We start from the raw sequence: 20,462 nt of genomic DNA, 5'->3' as shown, positions 1-20,462 counted from the left end.
GATAATGAAGACACAACCTCTCAAAATCTATGGGATGCTGCGAAAGCAGTGCTCAGAGGGAAATTTATAGCAATCCAGGCCTTTCTCCAAAAAGAAGAAAGATCCCAAATTGACAACTTAACCCTCCACCTAAATGAATTAGAAAAAGAAGAACAGGAGTTCCCGTCGTGGCGCAGTGGTTAACGAATCCGACTAGGAACCATGAGGTTGCGGGTTCGATCCCTGCCCTTGCTCAGTGGGTTAACGATCCGGCGTTGCCGTGAGCTGTGGTGTAGGTTGCAGACGCGGCTCGGATCCTGCGTTGCTGTGGCTCTGGCGTAGGCCGGTGGCTACAGCTCCGATTCAACCCCTAGCCTGGGAACCTCCATATGCCGCGGGAGCGGCCCAAGAAATAGCAACAGCAACAACAACAACAAAAAAGACAAAAGACAAAAAAAAAAAAAAAGAAAAGAAAAAGAAGAACAAAAAAGTCCTAAAGTCAGCAGAAGGAAGGAAATTATAAAGATCAAAGAAGAAATCAATAAAATAGAGACTCAAAACCAATAGAGAAAATTACTAAAACCAAGAGCTGGTTCTTTGAAAAGGTAACAAAATTGACAAACCCCTGGCCAGACTCACTAAAAAGAGGAGAGAAAGAACCCAAATAACCAAAATTATAAATGAAAAAGGAGAAATCACAATGGATACAGCAGAAATACAAAAAACCATAAGAGAATACTATGAACAACTATACGGCAACAAGTTTGACAATCTGGAAGAAATGGACAATTTTCTAGAATCTTACAGCCTGCCAAAACTGAATCAAGTAGAAACAGACCAACTGAACAGACCCATCACTAGAAATGAAATTGAAGAGGTCATAAAATCACTCCCTACAAATAAAAGTCCAGGACCAGATGGCTCCACAGGTGAATTCTATCAAACATATAAAGAGGAATTGGTGCCCATCCTCCTTAAACTCTTTCAAAAGGTTGAAGAAGAAGGAATACTCCCAAAGACATTCTATGAGGCCACCATCACCCTCATTCCAAAACCAGACAGAGATACCACCAAAAAAGAAAACTATTGGCCAATATCATTGATGAATATAGATGCAAAAATTCTCAACAAAATCTTAGCCAACCGAATCCAACAACATACCAAAAAAATTATACACCATGATCAGGTTGGGTTCATCCCAGGTTCACAAGGATGGTTCAACATACGCAAATCAATCAGCATCATACACCACATTAACAAAAAAAAAGTCAAAAATCATATGATCATCTCAATAGACGCAGAAAAAGCATTTGACAAAGTCCAACATCCATTCATGATCAAGACCCTCGCCAAACTGGGTATAGAGGGGACATTCCTGAATATGATCAAAACCATTTGTGATAAACCCACAGCAAATATAATACTCAATGGGGAAAAACTGAAAGCCTTCTCACTCAAATCTGGAACAAGACAGGGATGCCCACTCTCACCACTGCTCTTCAATATAGCTTTGGAAGTCCTAGCCACTGCGATTAGACAAACAAAAGAAATAAAAGGCATCCATATAGGAAGAGAAGAGATCAAACTGTCACTGTATGCAGATGACATGATACTATACCTACAAAACCCTAAGGACTCAACCCCAAAACTCCTTGAACTGATTAATAAATTCAGCAAAGTGGCAGGATATAAGATTAACATTCAGAAGTCAGTTGCATTTCTGTATACCAGCAATGAAACATTAGAAAAGGAATACAAAAATACGATACCTTTTAAAATTGCACCTCACAAAATCAAATACCTTGGAATACACCTGACCAAGGAGGTAAAGGACCTATATGCCGAGAACTATAAAACTTTAATCAAAGAAATCAAAGAAGATGTAAAGAAATGGAAAGATATTCCATGTTCCTGGATTGGGAAAATCAATATTGTGAAAATGGCCATACTACCCAAAGCAATCTACAGATTCAATGCAATCCCTATCCAATGACCCATGACATTTTTCACAGAACTAGAACAAACAATCCAAACATTTATATGGAACCACAAAAGACCCAGAATCGCCAAAGCAATCCTGAGAAACAAAAACCAAGAAGGAGGCATCACTCTCCCAGACTTCAAGAAATACTACAAAGCCACAGTCATCAAAACAGTGTGGTACTGGGATCAAAACAGACAGACAGACCAATGGAACAGAATAGAGAATCCGGAAATAAACCCTGACACCTATGGTCAACTCATCTTTGACAAGGGAGGCAAGAACATAAAATGGGAAAAAGAAAGTCTATTCAGCAAGCATTGCTGGGAAACCTGGACAGCTGCATGCAAAGCAATGAAACTAGAACACACCCTCACACCATGCACAAATATAAACTCGAAATGGCTGAAAGACTTAAATATACGACAGGACACCATCAAACTCCTAGAAGAAAACATAGGCAAAACACTCTCTGACATCAACATCATGAATATTTTCTCAGGTCAGTCTCCCAAAGCAATAGAAATTAGAGCAAAAATAAACCCATGGGACCTCATCAAACTGAAAAGCTTTTGCACAGCAAAGGAAACCCTAAAGAAAACAAAAAGACAACTTTCAGAATGGGAGAAAACAGTTTCAAATGATGCAACTGACAAGGGCTTAATCTCTAGAATATATAAACAACTTATACAACCCAACAGCAAAAAAGCCAATCAATCAATGGAAAAATGGGCAAAAGACCTGAATAGACATTTCTCCAAAGAAGATATACAGATGGCCAACAAACACATGAAAAAATGCTCAACATCGCTGATTATAAGAGAAATGCAAATCAAAACTACCATGAGATACCACCTCACACCAGTCAGAATGGCCATCATTAATAAATCCACAAATAACAAGTGCTGGAGGGGCTGTGGAGAAAAGGGAACCCTCCTGCACTGTTGGTGGGAATGTAAACTGGTACAGCCACTATGGAGAACAGTTTGGAGATACCTTAGAAATCTATACATAGAACTTCCATATGACCCCGCAATCCCACTCTTGGGCATCTATCCGGACAAAACTCTACTTAAAAGAGGCACGTGCACCCGCATGTTCATTGCAGCACTATTCACAATAGCCAGGACATGGAAACAACACAAATGTCCATCGACAGATGATTGGACTCGGAAGAGGTGGTATGTATACACAATGGAATACTACTCAGCCATAAAAAAGGATGACATAATGCCATTTGCAGCAACATGGATGGAACTAGAGACTCTCATCCTGAGTGAAATGAGCCAGAAAGACAAAGACAAATACCATATGATATCACTTATAACTGGAATCTAATATCCAGCACAAATGAACATCTCCTCAGAAAAGAAAATCATGGATTTGGAGAAGAGACTTGTGGCTGCCTGATGGGAGAGGGAGGGAGTGGGAGGGATCGGGAGCTTGGGCTTATCAGACACAACTTAGAATAGATTTACAAGGAGATCCTGCTGAATAGCATTGAGAACTTTGTCTAGATACTCATGTTGCAACAGAAGAAAGGGTGGGGGGAAAATGTAAATGTAATGTATACATGTAAGGATAACCTGATCCCCTTGCTGTACAGTGGGAAAATAAAAAAAATTATTTAAAAAAAAAAAAAAAAGAGCCCAGGTCAGAACTGTTACACTGAGGTGTCGGTTCAAGGGGAAATTCCCTCCGACCCAGAACTACTCCTGCTCTGAGCTGATTGTTCCTGCCTGGAGAGGCTGCCTGCCTCCATCCCTTCGCAAGACCACTGGATCTATCCCCATGCTGCTGCAGCACCCCCAGCCGAACAACCTCCTGACAGACCGCCTGCCTCCAGCTCTGGTTGCTTTTTAGGGTTTCACCTGCAGCATATGGAGGTTCCCAGGCTAGGGGCTGAATTGTTTCTGCAGCTGCTGGCCTACTCCACTGCCACAGTAATGCCAGATCTGAGCTGTATCTGTGACCTACACCATAGCTCACAGCAACGCTGGATCCTTAACGCACTGAACGAGGCCAGGGATTGAACCTGTGTCTTCGTGGATACTAGTTGGGTTTGTTAACCACTGAGCCGTGACGGGAACTCCTAGCTCTGGCTGTCTTTAATGTTGTATCTCAGGCAAGGAAAGGCAGACTTCCAAATCCTTAATTTCTGAGGTAGGGAGGATTTAAAGTGTTAAGGTAGGGGTTCCTGCTGTGGCTCAGCAGTAAGAAACCCAACTGTTATCTATGAGGACACAGGTTCGATCCCTGACCCAACTCAGTGGGTTAAGGATCCAGCATTGTTGTGCGCTGTGGTGTAGGCTGCAGATATGGCTCAGATCCTGCGTTGCTGTGGCTGTGGCATAGCCTAGCAGCTGCAGCTCCAATTTGACCCCTAACCTGGGAACTTCCATATGCCACGGATGTGGCCCTGAAAAGACAAAAACAAATAAATAAAATAAAGTGTTAAGGTAGACTCATAAATTAATTCCCAGTAAGCAAGTAATGTAACTTTACCCTGAAACTTTAGTGACAGCTGTTTCTATACAATTACAAGAAAAACTAGTTGTCAAGGATAAAAATTTCCCTTTCCCCAGGGAGCATTCTGAGGTCAGACTGCTCTAACACAGCTGAAGCTCTAACACAGGTGAATGGAATCAAATCTCCCACCAAATTTTATCTTCTCTCCTGAGGAAATGTAAAGCTCCTGGCAGAAAACACTACTTTGTGTGAGAAAGGAAGGAAGGAAGGAAGGGAAAGAAAGAAAGAAAGAAAGAGAGAGAAAGAAAGAAAGAAAGAAAGAAAGAAAGAAAGAAAGAAAGAAAGAAAGAAAGAAAGAAAGAAAGAAAGAAAGAAAGAAAGGAAGGAAGGAAGGAAGGAAGGAAGGAAGGAAGGAAGGAAGGAAGGAAGGAAAGAAAGAAAAAACAGCAAGTACGCATTTCCTAGTGAGGTGTAAATTACCTGAGGCAAAGTCTCCTGAAGGATCAGTTTTGAGAGATGTGAGTTTCAAATTTGTTTTGGATTGGATTCATTTCTTATCAGAACAAGTGTCCTTAATTTCTGTTAGTTGCAAAGGTTTTATAATTAGCAGGCAAGCCATTGCCCCTAAAGTGAAACATTTATTTTCTCTTCCTCACTCTTGACCTTTTCCCACGTTGTGAGAGTTAACCAAATTGACTTGCATTCTAGGAGAAAATGCTGACACTTAGAATTCAATGTAAAGGCATCTTTTAAAATATACGTATAGATAAATAGTGAAGATTTTAGGGAGCATTGTGATTTAAATCAACATTAAGATCATCTTCTGGAATATGCATGGACACACTCACGTTTATTAGAAAAAAATGTGTATGCATGGTATTTGGAATCTCGGCTTAATGAAAATTCATGTGTTTGGCCTAATTTTTGTGGGCAGCTCTTATTTTAGTAGTTAAGGCAGAGAAAAGATTACTAAAACTGGAGTGCTTTCTGGAATACAGTTTCTTCTCTTCTGTCTGTTGACCAAAAAGTGCACAACATAAAGCATTAAGTTTCAGTTTTATTTGGGAATCTTACCGGGGACTATAACCTGGGAGACAGCCTCTCAGAGAGCTCTGAGGAACTGCTCTGAAGAGGTAGGGAGCCAGGATATATATGAATATTTTGGCCAGGAAATACACAACACAGAGTCAATTATTGGTAAAAGACTGGCTTGACTAATCACAAAGAACAAATATCTCAAGTTAATGACCATAGTGGTTTTCTATGCATGGGAAGATGAAGAATCTGGGATCACTGAAATTCTTCCTTAGGAGTTCCTGTCATGGCTCAGTGGTTAATGAATGACCAGTATCCATGTGGATGTGGGTTCCATCCCTGGCCTTGATCAGTGGGTCAAGGATCCAGCATTTTGTGAACTGTGATGTAGGTCACAGATTCGGCTCGGGATCTGGCATTGCTGTGGCTGTCGTATGGACTGGCAGCTGCAGCTCTGATTAGACCCCTAGCCTGGGAACCACTTTATGCTGTGGGTATGGCCCTAAAAATACAAAAAGACAAAAAAAAAAAAGGAAGAAGAAAGAAATTCTTCCTTAGATATGCATTGTCACTATCTAGGGCCCATATTTCCAAAAGCACAGGATGCTTCCTGTTTTTTTCCATTCTGAATGCCACTCAGGGCTCACTGTCTGTAGTTGATTATTACTTAACCCTTGTAAAAAGGGATGATGAGCAATATTGTTTGTTCTTTGTTCTATTTGTTTCTATATCCATATTTATAACGAAATCTCTTTCCACCATCCTTCCTATTCTGTAAATTCTTTACTGTAGTGAGGGCAAGCTCTGTCTAGATCAAGATCTTAACCCCTATTAAATTCCTAATAAAGCAAATGGTTTAAAAATGATATTTTTTCCCAGTGTGTTAAAGAAGAAATGTTATGCTTATACATAAAAACTATATGTTTATGTTTTTATAAATATAATCTACGTGTCCTTTTTTTTTTTTTTTTTTTTTTTTTCTGGCCATGAATGGCATATGGAAGTTCCCAGGCCAGGGATCAAACCCACACCACAGCAGCAACCTGAGCTACTGCATCGACAATATTGGATTTTAACCCTCTGTGCCACAAGGGAATTCCACCCATGTGTCATTTTAAGTCCATCAAAATACATCATACTCTTTTTAACAACTCAATGACGATATGGATCAGCCTTTGCAGATTCTAAGAGTTGCTCCAGAAGCTCTTAGGAATCAAAGGTAAGGCCTTGTTGCCCCAAAAGAGCCATCATTCACTATACTGGGCTGCCGCTCAGGTGAGTGTGGCTGGTCTGAAGTGAGATACGGCTATTTGTGTAAAGTCGATGCTGGATCTTTTTTTCTTTAAGTCAGCAAAACGAAAACAAACCAAACTTTATTAGGGTTGGTGATTAAAAGCATAGGAGTTTAAAAAAACTTGATTCTAAGGTATGGTCTAAGATGTGGTCTCGAGCAAAAGCAGAGAGGTGTTCCCTGGTAGCCTAGCAGCTATGGATCTGTCACTGCTATGTGGGTTTGATCCCTGGCCTGGGATATCTGCATGCTGCATAGAATCAATGAATCTTTGAGCAGAAACCAAGGCAATTTTACTAAGAAGATGGCAAGTGTGATAGTTTCCCAGGAGAATGGAGACAGAACCTCACCCCTCGAATGTGGCTGTTGACCTTGGAGACATGCTGGGGACATGAGTACAGCCAGCACCAGACCTACACCCTTTCCTGGAATGTGAAGCATAGATTAACCACCTATGAGGATTAACTGCCCTCTGTCATGGGACCAGACCACCTACCTATCCCCACCTACCCTTCCCTTGGTCTTCCCCTCCTCCTTCTTTGTTCCTGCCACAAGTTTCTGCCATGAACTCCATCCAGCCACAGATTCCCACCACAGATCCCTTATAAGCCTAGCACCTCCTCACAGTCAGGGCTGGTGCTGTCTTGAGTTTAGCCTGTGCCCCTCTGATTCCTTAATAAATCTTTTTTGCTTTACTAACTAGGCCTTGCGTGTTCCTCCCTCAGCAAACCTAACAAAGTATAAATCTCCACAAACTTTTTAACTCACAAACTTGATTATGAAAACCTCACGCAGTGGAAATTGCAAAAGTCAACTTTGACTTCAAAGTGCTTTTCCTCACCCAATGTCACTCTCTCATAGGAAACAAAATGCCTCCATTGTGGAATCACAGCATGAGGTCTTTTTGCTCCTGGCAGTCTTGGGGTCCAGGTTGGATCCTCCTTTAGATTCTAAAATTTTGAACTTCCACTAGATAAAATATGTAGTCAAGCATTAATTAGCACTACCCATCAGACATCAAAATACTGAGCAGTGAAAGTGTTCAGGTTATGGAATAAGCATACTACATACAAAGGCAATATTTTACCTCCCTTGGTTCACAGCATGAACAGTTCTTAGAAAGCTACTTCTGGAATGTCACTACAGAATCCCATGATGGATTTACCCAAAAGGCAATCATGTTTATTTTTTGGCCCAGAAAGAAAAAGCAATGTCTATTAGACACACGTGGTTTGTGCTAGAGAATTAGGCTGGATTTCACGGGAACAGAGATAGAAATAGAGGTAAGTGGTTACTTAGCTGCAATATTTATAGTCCAGGTAAGAGTTTCCAAAACAGAATCTAAGATATTAAAGGATATATATTTAATCATACATGGAACATTCTCAAGGATTGGGCATATCTGGGCCATAAAACTCATAAAAAGGATAGAAATATAAAGAGTATGTTCTCCAACTACAATGGAATTAAACTATAAATCAACAAAATTTGAAAAGCCAAGTATCTGGACATACTCTCTAAAGACATTTCGTGCTGGGAATTATTAAGCAATTTGCTCATTATTTCTTCATGGTGTTACTGGGGTAGGCATGTGTTGTAAAAGAAAATAATGCAGAGGGGTAAGCACATTTTCCTAGATAAAAATGATCCATAGAGTTGGATATAAGGCCTCAAGTTCAGTCCCTAGTCTGTGCTTAATAACTGAAATTTGCAATCAACTTCCCTGAATGGTTTGTCTCAAATTGTAAATGATGCCAGATCTTAAAGATATAGTATGAAAAAAGAAAAGAATGTAAAATATCTCCCTCATAATTTTTAGTGATTTGTTTTCTTGAACTATTTTGGATATTTTGGATTAAATAAATATGTCATTAAAATTAATTTTCTTTTTCTTTTTACCTTTTTAATGTGTCTAGCAGAAAATTTAAAATTACTGCTAAGGCTCTCATTTTGTTTCTACTGAAGAATGCTACTCTAAGGCTAAGGCTTCCTCAACTTTAATTTCTTTCAGGCTCTGTCTTTAGAATGCTTTTTGTCACTTCTTGCCCCTGAACAAGGTACATTATGGGCCGAGGCAATCAGAGTGGGCTTTCTATTGTTAATTCTGAATGGTTTTTAATGACTTACCTAAGAGTCCCTGATGATCCCTTTCAGGTAGAAAGCCCATCTTCATTGACACAGAGTATTGAAGAGTTCAATGCTAGAACTCTTTGGCTTTATAGGAGATTTCTTGTGACAAAAGAGCAAAATAAATTATTTCATTTCTTCCTTTGTTTCTCAGTTGCTGTCAGTGATGAAGACATTTTTCTCTACCTGTCTAGGTTCTTCTGGATAGTCTAAAAATTAAGTTGACGTGAGACAGATTAACAGAAGAAAATCAAACAAAAATTTGACAACATGTATACATAGGAAAGACACAGGAAAACTGAATAATTCACCAAAAAGGCTGAATTCCTCACCTTATTATTATTATTATTTAGGGCCTCTCTTGAGCATATGGAAGTCCTAGGCTAGGGGTCAAATGGGAGCTGCAACTGCTGGCCAGAGCCATAGCCACAGCAGCTCGAGGTAACCCTGGAATCTTAACCCACTGAGCAAGGCTAGGGATTGAACACACATCCTCATGGCTACTAGTCAGGTTCTTGACCTGCTGAGCCACAACAGGAACTCCTTATTTAATTATTTTATTCTTCGGAAGGTCAAAGACTCTTCCTGAGTCTTTTGGGCCGTAATTGTTTTCAGCACAAAATAATAATATAAAGGGACATTTGGGGGTGGCAAATTTTGCTCCCTTACACAAACAATCCAAAACCTTTTGGCTTAATATGTATTGAAAACTAAAACGTGCCTAGGAGTCTAAGAAGAAAGTTTAAGTTCCATTTGCAGCATCTCTTTGCCTCAAATTTTTTTTCCTTCCTTTTTTTTTCCTCCCCTGCCACAGCATCAGCTTGAAGTGTACTTCAGTTCCCAGGACAGGCTGAAGTGGTGAAAGTGCTGAGTCCTAACCACTAGACCACCAGGGAGCTCCCTTAACTCTTTCCTAATATAAAAACAAATTTGTAGTGCATTCTGTATTGCTTGGGGAAGTATTATTTGACTTGTTCTGCTTTGTAAACGTTTTATTTCCAAATGCTGCATCAGTGATAAAATGAAAGATTGTGGTTAAAACTGAAAACTACATACAGCTCTGAGAATTCTGTCCTGGTTACCAGAAAATTTCTGATAACAGAAAGGGCTTTTTATAATGTTATCAGTTGTGTGGAGAATTGGAATAGTTATACAGATGTATAGTTTCATGGAAGTGTTTTGTGTAGAAATATCTCCAAGGAGAGTTAATTCAAGGTATTTGGTGATACAGACACAGTGTTTAAAATCTGGTGGGGGTAATACATGAGAAGAAGAATGTGTATGTATACACACACACACACACACACACACACACACACACAATAACTAGGTCACTTTGCTGTACAGCAGAAACTGGGAGAACATTGCAAATCAACTATAATAAAAAATCAAATCAAAGCAAATCTTGGCGTTCCCTAGTGGCTCAGCAGGTTAAGGCTCTGCCATTGTCACTGCTCAGGTATATGCCCACCCCCAAAAAAAGAATAAAATATAATTTTGAAAGAATTTTCATTTTTTTACTCATTCAGTAAACATTTACTATTTTTGTCCAACCTAAGTTTGTGTGCCCCTTGCACAGTGAGGCCAACAGACAGAAATGTGGAAGTCTGGAGCAGAGAAAATTTTACAGAAGGGCTGAACAAGGAACTCCCCAATGGTTTCAGGGGGAGAGTTTTTGTAGGCACAATTTGGAGGAAGGTTTGCAGGGTGTGTGACCCTCCTCTTGTTGGTGGGCAGGTAACAGGGTTATGGTCCAGGAATTTCAGTCATCAGCCTGTGGTTTCAACCAGTCTGGGGTCCATGTGCCTGTAGCATGTAGTCACCAGTCTGCATCTGTGGGAGTTTTAGCTTCTGTGGAAGTACTCAAAGTTGTGTGTCAGACAGTTATCTACATCCCTTCAGGAGGAATGGGGAGTCCTATGCCTTTGTGGTCCTAAGAACTGCTTGAATCTGTTCTTTGGAACTCAGGGAGGGCCTAGAAGGCTGAAGCATTTTCCCTATAAACAAGAAATGAGGACATGGAAAGGCTTTTGTACCCATAAGTGTTCCACAGTGTCCTGATCACCATCAGCTCTGTGAGAGGGATCATAATATAAGACAGGCGTCTCCACCACAGCATTATTGACATTTTGGGCTGGATCACTCAGGTTGGGGTTGGGGTAGTGTCCTATTCATTATGTTTAGTATTGTGGTCTCTGCACATAGGTGGAAAAAAATTTTCTGAATTTAAAGCAAGGTGTAGAAAAGACAAATTTATTGAGGCAAGAGACACTGTTAATACAGTGGACTGACTTCCTGATAATCAGGGAGAGCTGACTCTGAGCACATGGTCATGTCTGTTTTTATAGCCCAAAGACGAAGGAGTGCGAGGAGTGGTCTTGCCATACACCTCTTGACCTGCCGATTGGTTGGGGAAGAATAGGGTCTTCTGATACACTTGCTGGTTGGTTGGGGAAGGACGAGGTCTTTGGATATGCTTGCTGATTGGTTGGGGGCATCTGTTGCCCCTATAGGGGTGGGGTAAGGAGTGGGCTACATACCTTTTCTAGAAGGGGGCAGGAAGGAGTAGGCCAAGTTGGTGGGGTGGGGAGGTCCTTAGAAACATTGTAACAATTACAGTGAGACAGGTGGGATGATAAGGGTCTGGCAAGTTTTAGGTCAGCCAGAGGCTTTTTGAGTTTTATCTCTTTGGAGAAGCCTTGAGGTCCCATATAAGGCATTTCATTGCCAGGCAAAGAGGGGACACAGCAGGCTAGTGCCTCAAGGACTGTGCCCCCCTTGGAGGGGGTAGTGAGGAGTCTTATAGTGTTTGAGGAGCAGGATGTGATCAATTTGTGGACATTTTCCTGATTGATGGGTAGTGAGGTAACTTGGAATCAGCATCATTGACCTTTTGGTTCCAATCAGTCTGGGGTCTGAGTGCTTGTCGGCAGCATACAGTTGACTTCTTCCACCCAGTGGGGCTTCGGCACCTGCAACATAGCTCAAAGGACATGGCTCAGAATATTTTCTATAGTGTTTGAAAAACTGAAGGTCCTTGATTTTGTTGAATGTCTGAATTATTATTGTTTTCTTTTTTTCTTGGTATTTTTTTGTAACTTCTATGATTAAATTGGTTCTTTTAAAAGTTTTTTCTACAGATAAAAAGGCAGGTGGAGGCCATGAGGTGGGGGGTGGTCCACTCTAGGGAGACCTCAGAGTGTCCTGCTCAGTTACAGACTCAAGTACAGCATTTGCTGCTATGTGACTTTGGAAAAAAATCTCTTAGTCTGAGCTCATTTATTAATTAAATTGGATTGAAAGTACCTATCTCCCTACCAAGTACACCTGTGAGTTTTAAATAAGCCTTTGCATGTAATAGAGCTTTGCCATCTGTGACCTGTTACACAACTGTCATCTGTTTTTTCATATTCAAAGGATGTGAAAAAAACCAGAAGTCTTCTCTGTTTCCCCTCTCTTTCTTCTTCTCTCTTTGCCTTCCTCTCTCCTTTTCTTCTTTGATCTTCAGAACTTGTAGAATGCATTGCAGGAAAAAAAAAAAAGGAAGCAAATAGTTCAGAGGCAAAGACGTCTTGTTAAAAAGAAAGCAAAAATAAAGATCCATAGTTCCTCAGCCCTCAAAGATACAGAAAATTCTTCTAGCCTTAGGCAAACTGTGCTCACTTGGAGGAGCCTGGATTCTGGAATAGAGCAGTCTTATGAACAACCTGAATCAAAAGCTTTCCAAGTACTATGGAATTGCCCACAGACTGGGATATTATCCTGGCAAAATTACTAAAGTTGATTTCTCAGAACTATTTACTCAAAAGGGCCACCTGAGGATAACTAGTCACCTGCCCTTAAGTTACCATCTATTTTAAAGAAAATAATTAGAAAAAGGTTAGTAGTTATTGTTTTTTTTTATTATTACTCAATGAATTTACTATATTCGTAGTTGTAAAATGATCATCACAATCCAGTTTTATAGGATTTCCATCCCGGTTAGTAATTATTGTTATATGATGCTTTTACATCCAAGAATTATAGGACCTTAAAAATAAGGTTTTTTTTTTCCTCCTGGGATAGACCATGATGAAAATAATATTAAAAAGGAATTATATATATGTATATATATATGACATATATATGACTGAGTCATATTGCTGTACAACAGAAATTGGGACAGTATTGTAAATCAACTATACTTTGTTGGGCTTCAAGGCCCCTTCAAGGAGATTGAACTCAAAGCCTCCGGCCAAGACAAGAATTACCAGACCCTTATTATCACCCCGCCCTGTTTCATTCCCCCAAATGCCTCTTTCCCCAAATTCAGCAACCTGGCCTACTCCTTCCTACCCTCTTCTAGGAAAAGTACGTGGCCCACTCCTCACCCCACCCCTGTAGAGACCTTATATGCCTCAAACCAACCAGCAAGTTTGTTGTAAGAACCCTCTTTCCACAGCAAATCAGCAAGTCAGCAGGTGTATCTCAAGACCTCTCTTCTCCCTAGGTTATAAAAACAGACATGACCACACACTCGTTGGCCCTGGTTATGCTCTCCCTGATTGTCAGGAAGTTGACTGGCTACATCTGCAGCATCTCTTATCTCAATAAACTCGACTTTCTGTCCACCTCGCCATCCTCAATAAACTCTTTATTCTTTTCACCCTGATATGAGTCCAAAAATTCTTCTGATCTGTGTGCACAAACTTTAATAAAAAATAAAATAAAAATTTATAAAAAATTTTTTTGATAAAATGGGTAAAGGAGGGAGGTTTCAAATATTAATTTAAAATATGCAAAGGAATATTTGCTTGCTTCATTTAAAATGCATCATGTAGGGAGTTCCCGTTGTGGCATAGTGGAAATGAATCTGGCTAGTATCCATGAGGTTGCAGGTTTGATCCCTGGCCTCACTCAATGGGTTAAGGATCCGGCATTGCCGTGAGCTGTGGTGTAGTCTGCGGATGCAGCTCTGGTCCTGTGTTGCTGTGGCTGTGGTATAGGCTGGCAGCAGTAGCTCTGATTTGACTCTTAGCCTGGGAACTTCCATATGCCACAAATGTGGCCCCAAAAGCAAAAACAAACAAATAAACAAACAAACAAAAAACATCATGTAATATGTAGTACTTTCTCCTCCTTTGGGCTTCCTTTAAAAACACTAGCATGTTAGCTAGGTATTTCATATTTTCAAAATGATTAACAACTTCTAACAAATATTTGTAACATTATTGATTAATTCCATTTTCATCTTATTTTAATTTACTGCTTGGAGCTTCTTTAGATGCCAATGATGTTTAAAAATATCTTTTAAATATAGGTATTTAAAATAGGTAATTCAATTTCCTAAGTAATTAAAAGTGGCAAGATTTGCAATGAGGAAATTTTTATACTAATATTATGCAGAATGTTAAGAAACTCTTTTTCAGTTATCAGAGAGGAAGATATTTTTCTCTACCTTTCCAGGTTCTCCTGGCTGGTCTAAAGATTAAGAGACAGATTAACAGGAGAAAATCAAAAGTTTTAGCATGTGAGAGACTCAGGAAAACTGAGTAATTTGCAAAATGGCAAAAGCCCCCATTTTAAGTACCATCTTCAGCTAAAGACAATGGAGAATATTGTGGGTAGTGGTTTGGAACTTCGAAGAGGAAGACAATTCACGTGGAGACAGAAAAGTCACTGGTAAAGCAATCTTTGCTGGGCCTGCAGAGAAAGGGGCAGGGTGGACTCTGATCTCTAGGCCTGCTGAGTTTCCTGATCACACCCAGCAGCAATCTCTGCAGATAGTCTATTCAGCTCTGTTATCTGAATTCTTTAGGCAGCTATGTGGGAGTTAAAAAAAGACTTCCCTAATCTTCTGTTTCTTAAAAAATAATTAGTCTAAACTAATCCACATGCCAAAGAGACAATTTGGGGTGGCAAGTTTTGCTCCCCTAGGCAGTGAACTGTTGCAAACTTTTATAACAAAGGCAAAGACAAAGTTTGTCTCAAAGGGTTTGCTTGGGAAAGGAGTGGTTTAGGTGCATAATGTGATTTTTTTGTGTGTGTTGGTGCCAAGGGTATTTCTTTTTGTCTTTTTCTTTTTTGTAGGTGGCAACAATAGGCACATGTTTAATATGGATGAGTTTGACCTCATGGGAGTTAAAGTATATGTACCCTTTTTGAATATAAATGCTGTTTAGTTTATACGGTAGACACACAGAAATTTACAGATTAGCATTTTAATCGTCTAATCTTAGTAATTTCTGATTCCCGGCCCCCGCCCCCCCGGGCCATTTTGTCAAAAAAGAGTCTGAAAAATTAAATTTTGAAATGACAATTAATGTTCTCTTATGGAGATACAAAGTCTGCACCAACATAAAACAAGCACTACGTGTAGTAACTTTCCTAAACCGTACATCAAGCACATTAACAATGTTTAAGATTATCAATCACAGAACAACAGAACAATCCATTCAACCAGTATTTATTAAAAAGCCATGCTTCTGCAGGCAGATTGGAGAGGGTAGTGTATGTGGCCTTGATATTATCGCACCTCTAAACTGGAATTTGGCTTCCCTTTTCCTCTTTAAAATTTTTCTTTTTTTTCGGTGTACATCTTCCAGCTGCCAAGCTCTTTGGCATTCGACTGCTATGGCCGAGATTAAAGCCCGCAGACAGAGGGGCGCTCTCCCTTCAACGGCCCAGAGGCGGGGCCCAGGGCCCGGGCGGGGGCGGGGCCCTGCGTGTTCCGCGCGTCCATTGGCGGCGCTGCGTGAGCGTGTCGGGCCCGGCGCGGGCGGGCGCAGCGACGGCGCGTTGTGTGAAGCGCGGCAGGTGCGTTTTCGGCCTCCTTCCTCTCGGCGGATCGCCCGCGGTCTGGCTTGCCGGGAGCCTAGAGCGGCGGGGCTGAAGGCCGGCATGGCTTGAACACCTGCCGGGGCGGCGGTGGCAGCAGCAGCGTCAGCAGCAGCATGGGGAACCAGGACGCGAAGCCGAAGAGGAGCGCAGGCGATGCCCTGCACGGAGGCGGAGGCGGCGGCGGCGAGGACGCTGCCGGGCCCCGCGATGCGGAGGGCACAAAGAAGGGGGGCGGGGGCAAGAAGGCGCCGGGCAGGCACGGCAAGGGGGGCGGCGGCGGAGAGCCTGGCAGGAAGAAGAGCAAGTCGGACCCCAGGGCCTCGGTCTTTTCCAACCTGCGGATCAGGAAGACCCTGACTAAGGGTAGAGGTGCCGGTGGCTCACGTGAGGATGTGCTGGAGCCCCAGGCCCTGCAGGCTGGGGAGCTGGACAGCGCCCACTCCTTGGTCACCAAAACCCCGGACCTAAGCCTCTCAGCCGACGACACAGGCCTGTCAGACACCGAGTGTGCCGACCCTTTCGAGGTGACACGTCCCCGGGGGCCCGGGTCGGCTGAGGCCGGGGGCCCGGCGGTCGCCGAGAATTCGGAGACTGCGGCAGGGGCGCAGGATGGACAAAGGACCAGTTCAGGCTCGGACACAGACCTTTACAGCTTTCACTCGGCTACGGAGCAGGAGGATTTGCTCTCAGATATACAGCAGGCAATTCGCCTTCAGCAGCTGCAGCAGCAGCCCCAGAGCCCCGAGTCACCCGCAGCGTCGCCCCCTTCCGCCCCTTACCAGTTCGGGGCCCTGCTGGGCCTGGAACGACCCCTGCCGGGCCCCAGCGCCGAGCAGACGCCGTCCGCGCGTCCCGACCAGCCCCCGGCCCCAGACTTGTTGTCTGCGTCCGCCGCCCTTCCGTCTCCTGAGTCTGCTCCTGGGGAGCCCTCGGCCGGAGTCCCTCTGCGAGGGGCAGGGGACACTGACGAGGAAGGCGAGGAGGATGCTTTCGAGGACGCCCCCCGAGGCTCTCCGGGGGCGGAGTGCGACCTGGCGGAGAGAGAGGCCCTGCAGAGGCCCGGGGTACCGCGCGAGGAGGGCGCGCCGAGGCCCGGCGCCCCCACGGCCGCCTCCCTGCCCGGCAGTCCGGCGCGCAGCCCACGCTGTCTCCGGTCTCGTCCGCTTCTCGCCCCCTGCTACGTCAGGACCACCACCCGGCAGCTCAGTTCGCCCGGACCCTCACCGTCTGCGTCCCCCAGCCACAGCCCAAGGGTCCAGAGACGGCCGGAGTCCTCCCTGGGCCGGGATTCAGGAGCCGTCACGGCCCCCGCGGCCGCCCGGGCCAGGAAGCCCCGCGCGGGCCGCAGCCGCTCGGCTGACTGGACAGCCGAGCTGGGCCGCGCGCCGGGTGTCGGGGGCTCAGCTCACCTGCCGCAGCGAGGGGCTGGCGGCCTCCAGGACGTGTTCGCAGGTGAGCGCCGGGCTTCCAGGGCCCAGGGCGCTTGCCAGTCAAAGGAATTTCTATTTAAATGCAGGGCCTTAAAGGGAAGAGCTTAGCCATTGCTTTCCTGTGTGTCATCTCAAGAAAGGCTGTCCACTTCTCCAAAATATCCGTGCTTTATGTCCAGAGTCATACCAGGCAGATGAACTCCTTCTTGGCATACTTTGCAAAGCCATCGTTCTCTTTCCCTCCTCATCCCACAGCATTAAAAATAACAAGATTGTTCACGGTCCTCTGACAAATCATCTATTCTAGGGCTGCTCTGATAGACATGCTGCTGTGCACGCATGTGATTTGTAGTTTCTCCCTCAGCGATCTGGGTGCAGTCTTTAATGAACTTAAGTGGTCACTCCTGTTTGCTGATGCACCAAATCTAATACCTGCCTTTAGAAACTAATACACAATGATAAAGAATATTAAGGATCACTTGCATTTGGTTTCATGGCTCTGTCAAAACAGGGTGTGGCTTGGAGTTAGTGATGGTGAGCAGGCCAAAAGCACACTCCATGTTACTGGTACCTTCCTTAGCGTCTGTTGTGGACTGGGCCAGGCACTGTGGTAAATGTCAGGTAGTGTGATGAGTTTATCCTTGTTTTAGTCCTGGACTTGCTTAAGTGCCCACTGGTAGAGTGTCAGCTTGTTTCATGTTTAACAGCTTCTCAATTATATGAAATACTGAGTATCAGAATTTAAGGAGCAGGGGGAAATGAGGATTTACACATGTATGGTAGGTTGTGAGTATTTCAATTATTAAAAATTTCAAATGTAACTTGAAAAGCTTAAAATTCTATTATTCTAATCAATAGGTTATCTAGAAAACAATGATATTTCTCAATGAGTTTATCTGCTTCTTAGCTAAATGCTGTTGATATTTGGTACTTGTGTTGACCACATTTTAATTTTAATCTATGGGCTATCTTATATTTTACATTTATAGATTCTTAAGAGTGACCTCTTCTGTTCATTTTACATACTTGCTCTCCCTCTTTACAAATTAAAAGGAATGTTTATAGTCTAATATCCATTAGATAAATTATAAAAACAGACAATAAAACCAAACATAAAAACCCCAAAAACCTGATTTTGAAGGAAGACAATTGGAAAGCTCTTTAGTTGATTTTCATGAATTTAACATTGGTAAGAAATTGAGTATTTTTTCCTTATCTAGGTAACACTCATTTTATATATTATTTTTCTAATAATGAAGATGTCACTATAATTAAGACATTCATTAATATTAACGATTGTTCTTCCGAACACCGTTAGAGTTTGGAGATATATTAGTTTCCTTCACTTAACTAGTATTTTTATGTAATTTGTGCTGGGCGGCCATATTGTGCCAGGCAGTATGTTAGATGCTAGGCGATGTAAAGATCCTTAAATCATGCTTCTGCCTTTCCAAGTCTCACTGACTAGGTGTACAGGAACATGTAGAGATAGACAATACGGTACTCTGGGGGCAGGAAGTGTGGAGTGACTTACCTCCTTGGCAAGGGACGAGGAGAGAGGAATTCAGAGGAAGATTGATTAGAGTCCTGCAGATCATAGGGCCTTAAATAGGTTGAAGTTTTGTTTTCCTTAAGGGGGAAAAAAAAAAAAAGGTATTCCTGGAACTAGAATTCCTTACTTTTCCCTTTTTTTTTTTTTTTTTTTTTTTTGCCTGTTTAAGGGCCACACCCTGTGGCATACGGAGGTTACTAGGCTAGGGGTCTAAATGGAGCTGCATCTCCTGGCCTACACCACAGCCACAGGGATGCCAGATCCTTAACTGACTGAACAAGGCCAGGGATTGAACCCCTGTCTTCATGGATACTTGTTGGGTTTGTTACTGCTGAACCATGATGGGAATTCCCACATTTCATTTTAATTTGCTAAGTATTTACAAATTTGAAATTTGGGTCTCTTAAGGATTCCTGGGGTTTTGTTGACTATCCTAAGCAGAACTTTTTTCCTTTGCAGAGTTAATTGCTTTAATATGTATATCACCTACTATATATATATATATTTTTTTTTTTTTCTTTTTAGAGCTGTACCCATGGTATATGGAGGTTCACAGGCTAGGGGTCCAATCAGAGCTACAGCTGCTGGCCTATGCCACAACCACAGCCACAGCCACATCAGACCTGAGCCATGTCTGCACCTGCACCTCAGCTCACGGCAACGCTGGATCCTTAACCCTACTAAGTGAGGCCAGGGTGAACTTGAAACCTCATTGTTCCTAGTCTGATTTGTTTTCGCTGTGCTATGAAGGGAACTCTTCAGCTACTTTATATTTGATGCTTGGATACAGTTGGTTAGTGACCAGGGGATATTTGTGTAGTTTTTTTCTATAAATTTTTCTTATCCACTCACTTTTTTAAAAAAAATTTGTGGGTTTAACCTTATCTTGCAACTGGTGAGCGAATGGAGGTAATAAAGAGATCAAACTTTTTCAAAGTAACACTGTGATTCATTCAAAGGCCAAACCACAGAAATAGCTGAGTCTACTGATTCAAGTCTGAATGTTCTTGTTTATTATTAATTTTTGGATGTTCAACGCTATAATAGTAAAAACTTTAAAAAATACAGAATTTCATTCTTTCGCCTAGGTGGTTTTCCGGTTTCTGTTATTAATAATGTGAATTCCTTTAATTGTTGAACATCTGGCCTTCTGTGGGCTGGATGCAGGTGATTGCTGGTCAGAGTGAAGCAGGTTTTCTTTAGGCAGCTCTCGTGGAAGCTTTCCTATGGTGGTAGAATGAATCCAGATTGACACAGGCCTCTGTTCCTCAGCTGTTGTCTGTTTTCTTGTCATCTGGCTTCACATTTGGTTCTTTACCATTCTCTACTATTTTATGGGTGTCTTGGAAATTACTAGAGCCCCGGAGAGCACTAGCATTGTCCTTAGGGAAATTGTTTTCTGGCCTTAATTTACATGTCTTTGGATCAATTAATTGCCAGCTGCCTTTGAAGCAGGTGATAGTTATATCTATAAGCTTCCATGAACATCTTTTATTTTTAGACCGTAGAATGAGGGTTGTCAGCTCTGCAGGAAGGAACAGATGTTTTTTGCTTTTTACTGCCTTCCAAATATAAGGAGAAAATTCAAATGAAAAGAGATCTCCATGGCACATGTTTGTGTTTCTTTTGCAGATATAAAAACATGTAGCAATTATGGAGACCAAGCCGTTTTCACTGTTAAGGAACTGTTGATGTCTTAGGCCACTGCACTGAAATTTCAGTTAATTTGAAAATACATTTTGACAGTGTATAGTGGAAAAATTGCTATGAATTTGAGAG

The 20,462-nt window shown here is 42.3% G+C and overlaps 2 protein-coding genes across 2 annotated transcripts in view; one reads left to right on the top strand and one right to left on the bottom strand.

Moving 5' to 3' along the window:
* Positions 1-15,066: 15,066 nt before the first annotated feature.
* On the bottom strand, positions 15,067-15,763 carry LOC110258584. Its single transcript, XM_021081837.1, has one exon. The coding sequence runs from the start codon at positions 15,761-15,763 to the stop codon at positions 15,317-15,319; it is 447 nt and encodes a 148-aa protein (XP_020937496.1). The 3' UTR covers positions 15,067-15,316.
* A 24-nt stretch (positions 15,764-15,787) lies between these two features.
* Positions 15,788-20,462, top strand: part of FMN2 (formin 2) — a 308,540-nt gene continuing 303,865 nt past the window's right edge. Inside the window, 1 exon segment of the mRNA XM_021081836.1 lies at positions 15,788-17,153. Coding sequence (XP_020937495.1) covers positions 15,815-17,153 — 1,339 coding nt within the window. The 5' untranslated portion in view covers positions 15,788-15,814.

The sequence above is a fragment of the Sus scrofa genome, unplaced genomic scaffold (genome assembly GCF_000003025.6).
Source record: "Sus scrofa isolate TJ Tabasco breed Duroc unplaced genomic scaffold, Sscrofa11.1 Contig2453, whole genome shotgun sequence".
In the NCBI taxonomy this organism is placed as follows: domain Eukaryota; kingdom Metazoa; phylum Chordata; class Mammalia; order Artiodactyla; family Suidae; genus Sus; species Sus scrofa.
The sequence above is the reverse complement of the archived record's forward strand: the minus strand, read 5'-3'. Positions and strand labels throughout refer to the sequence as shown.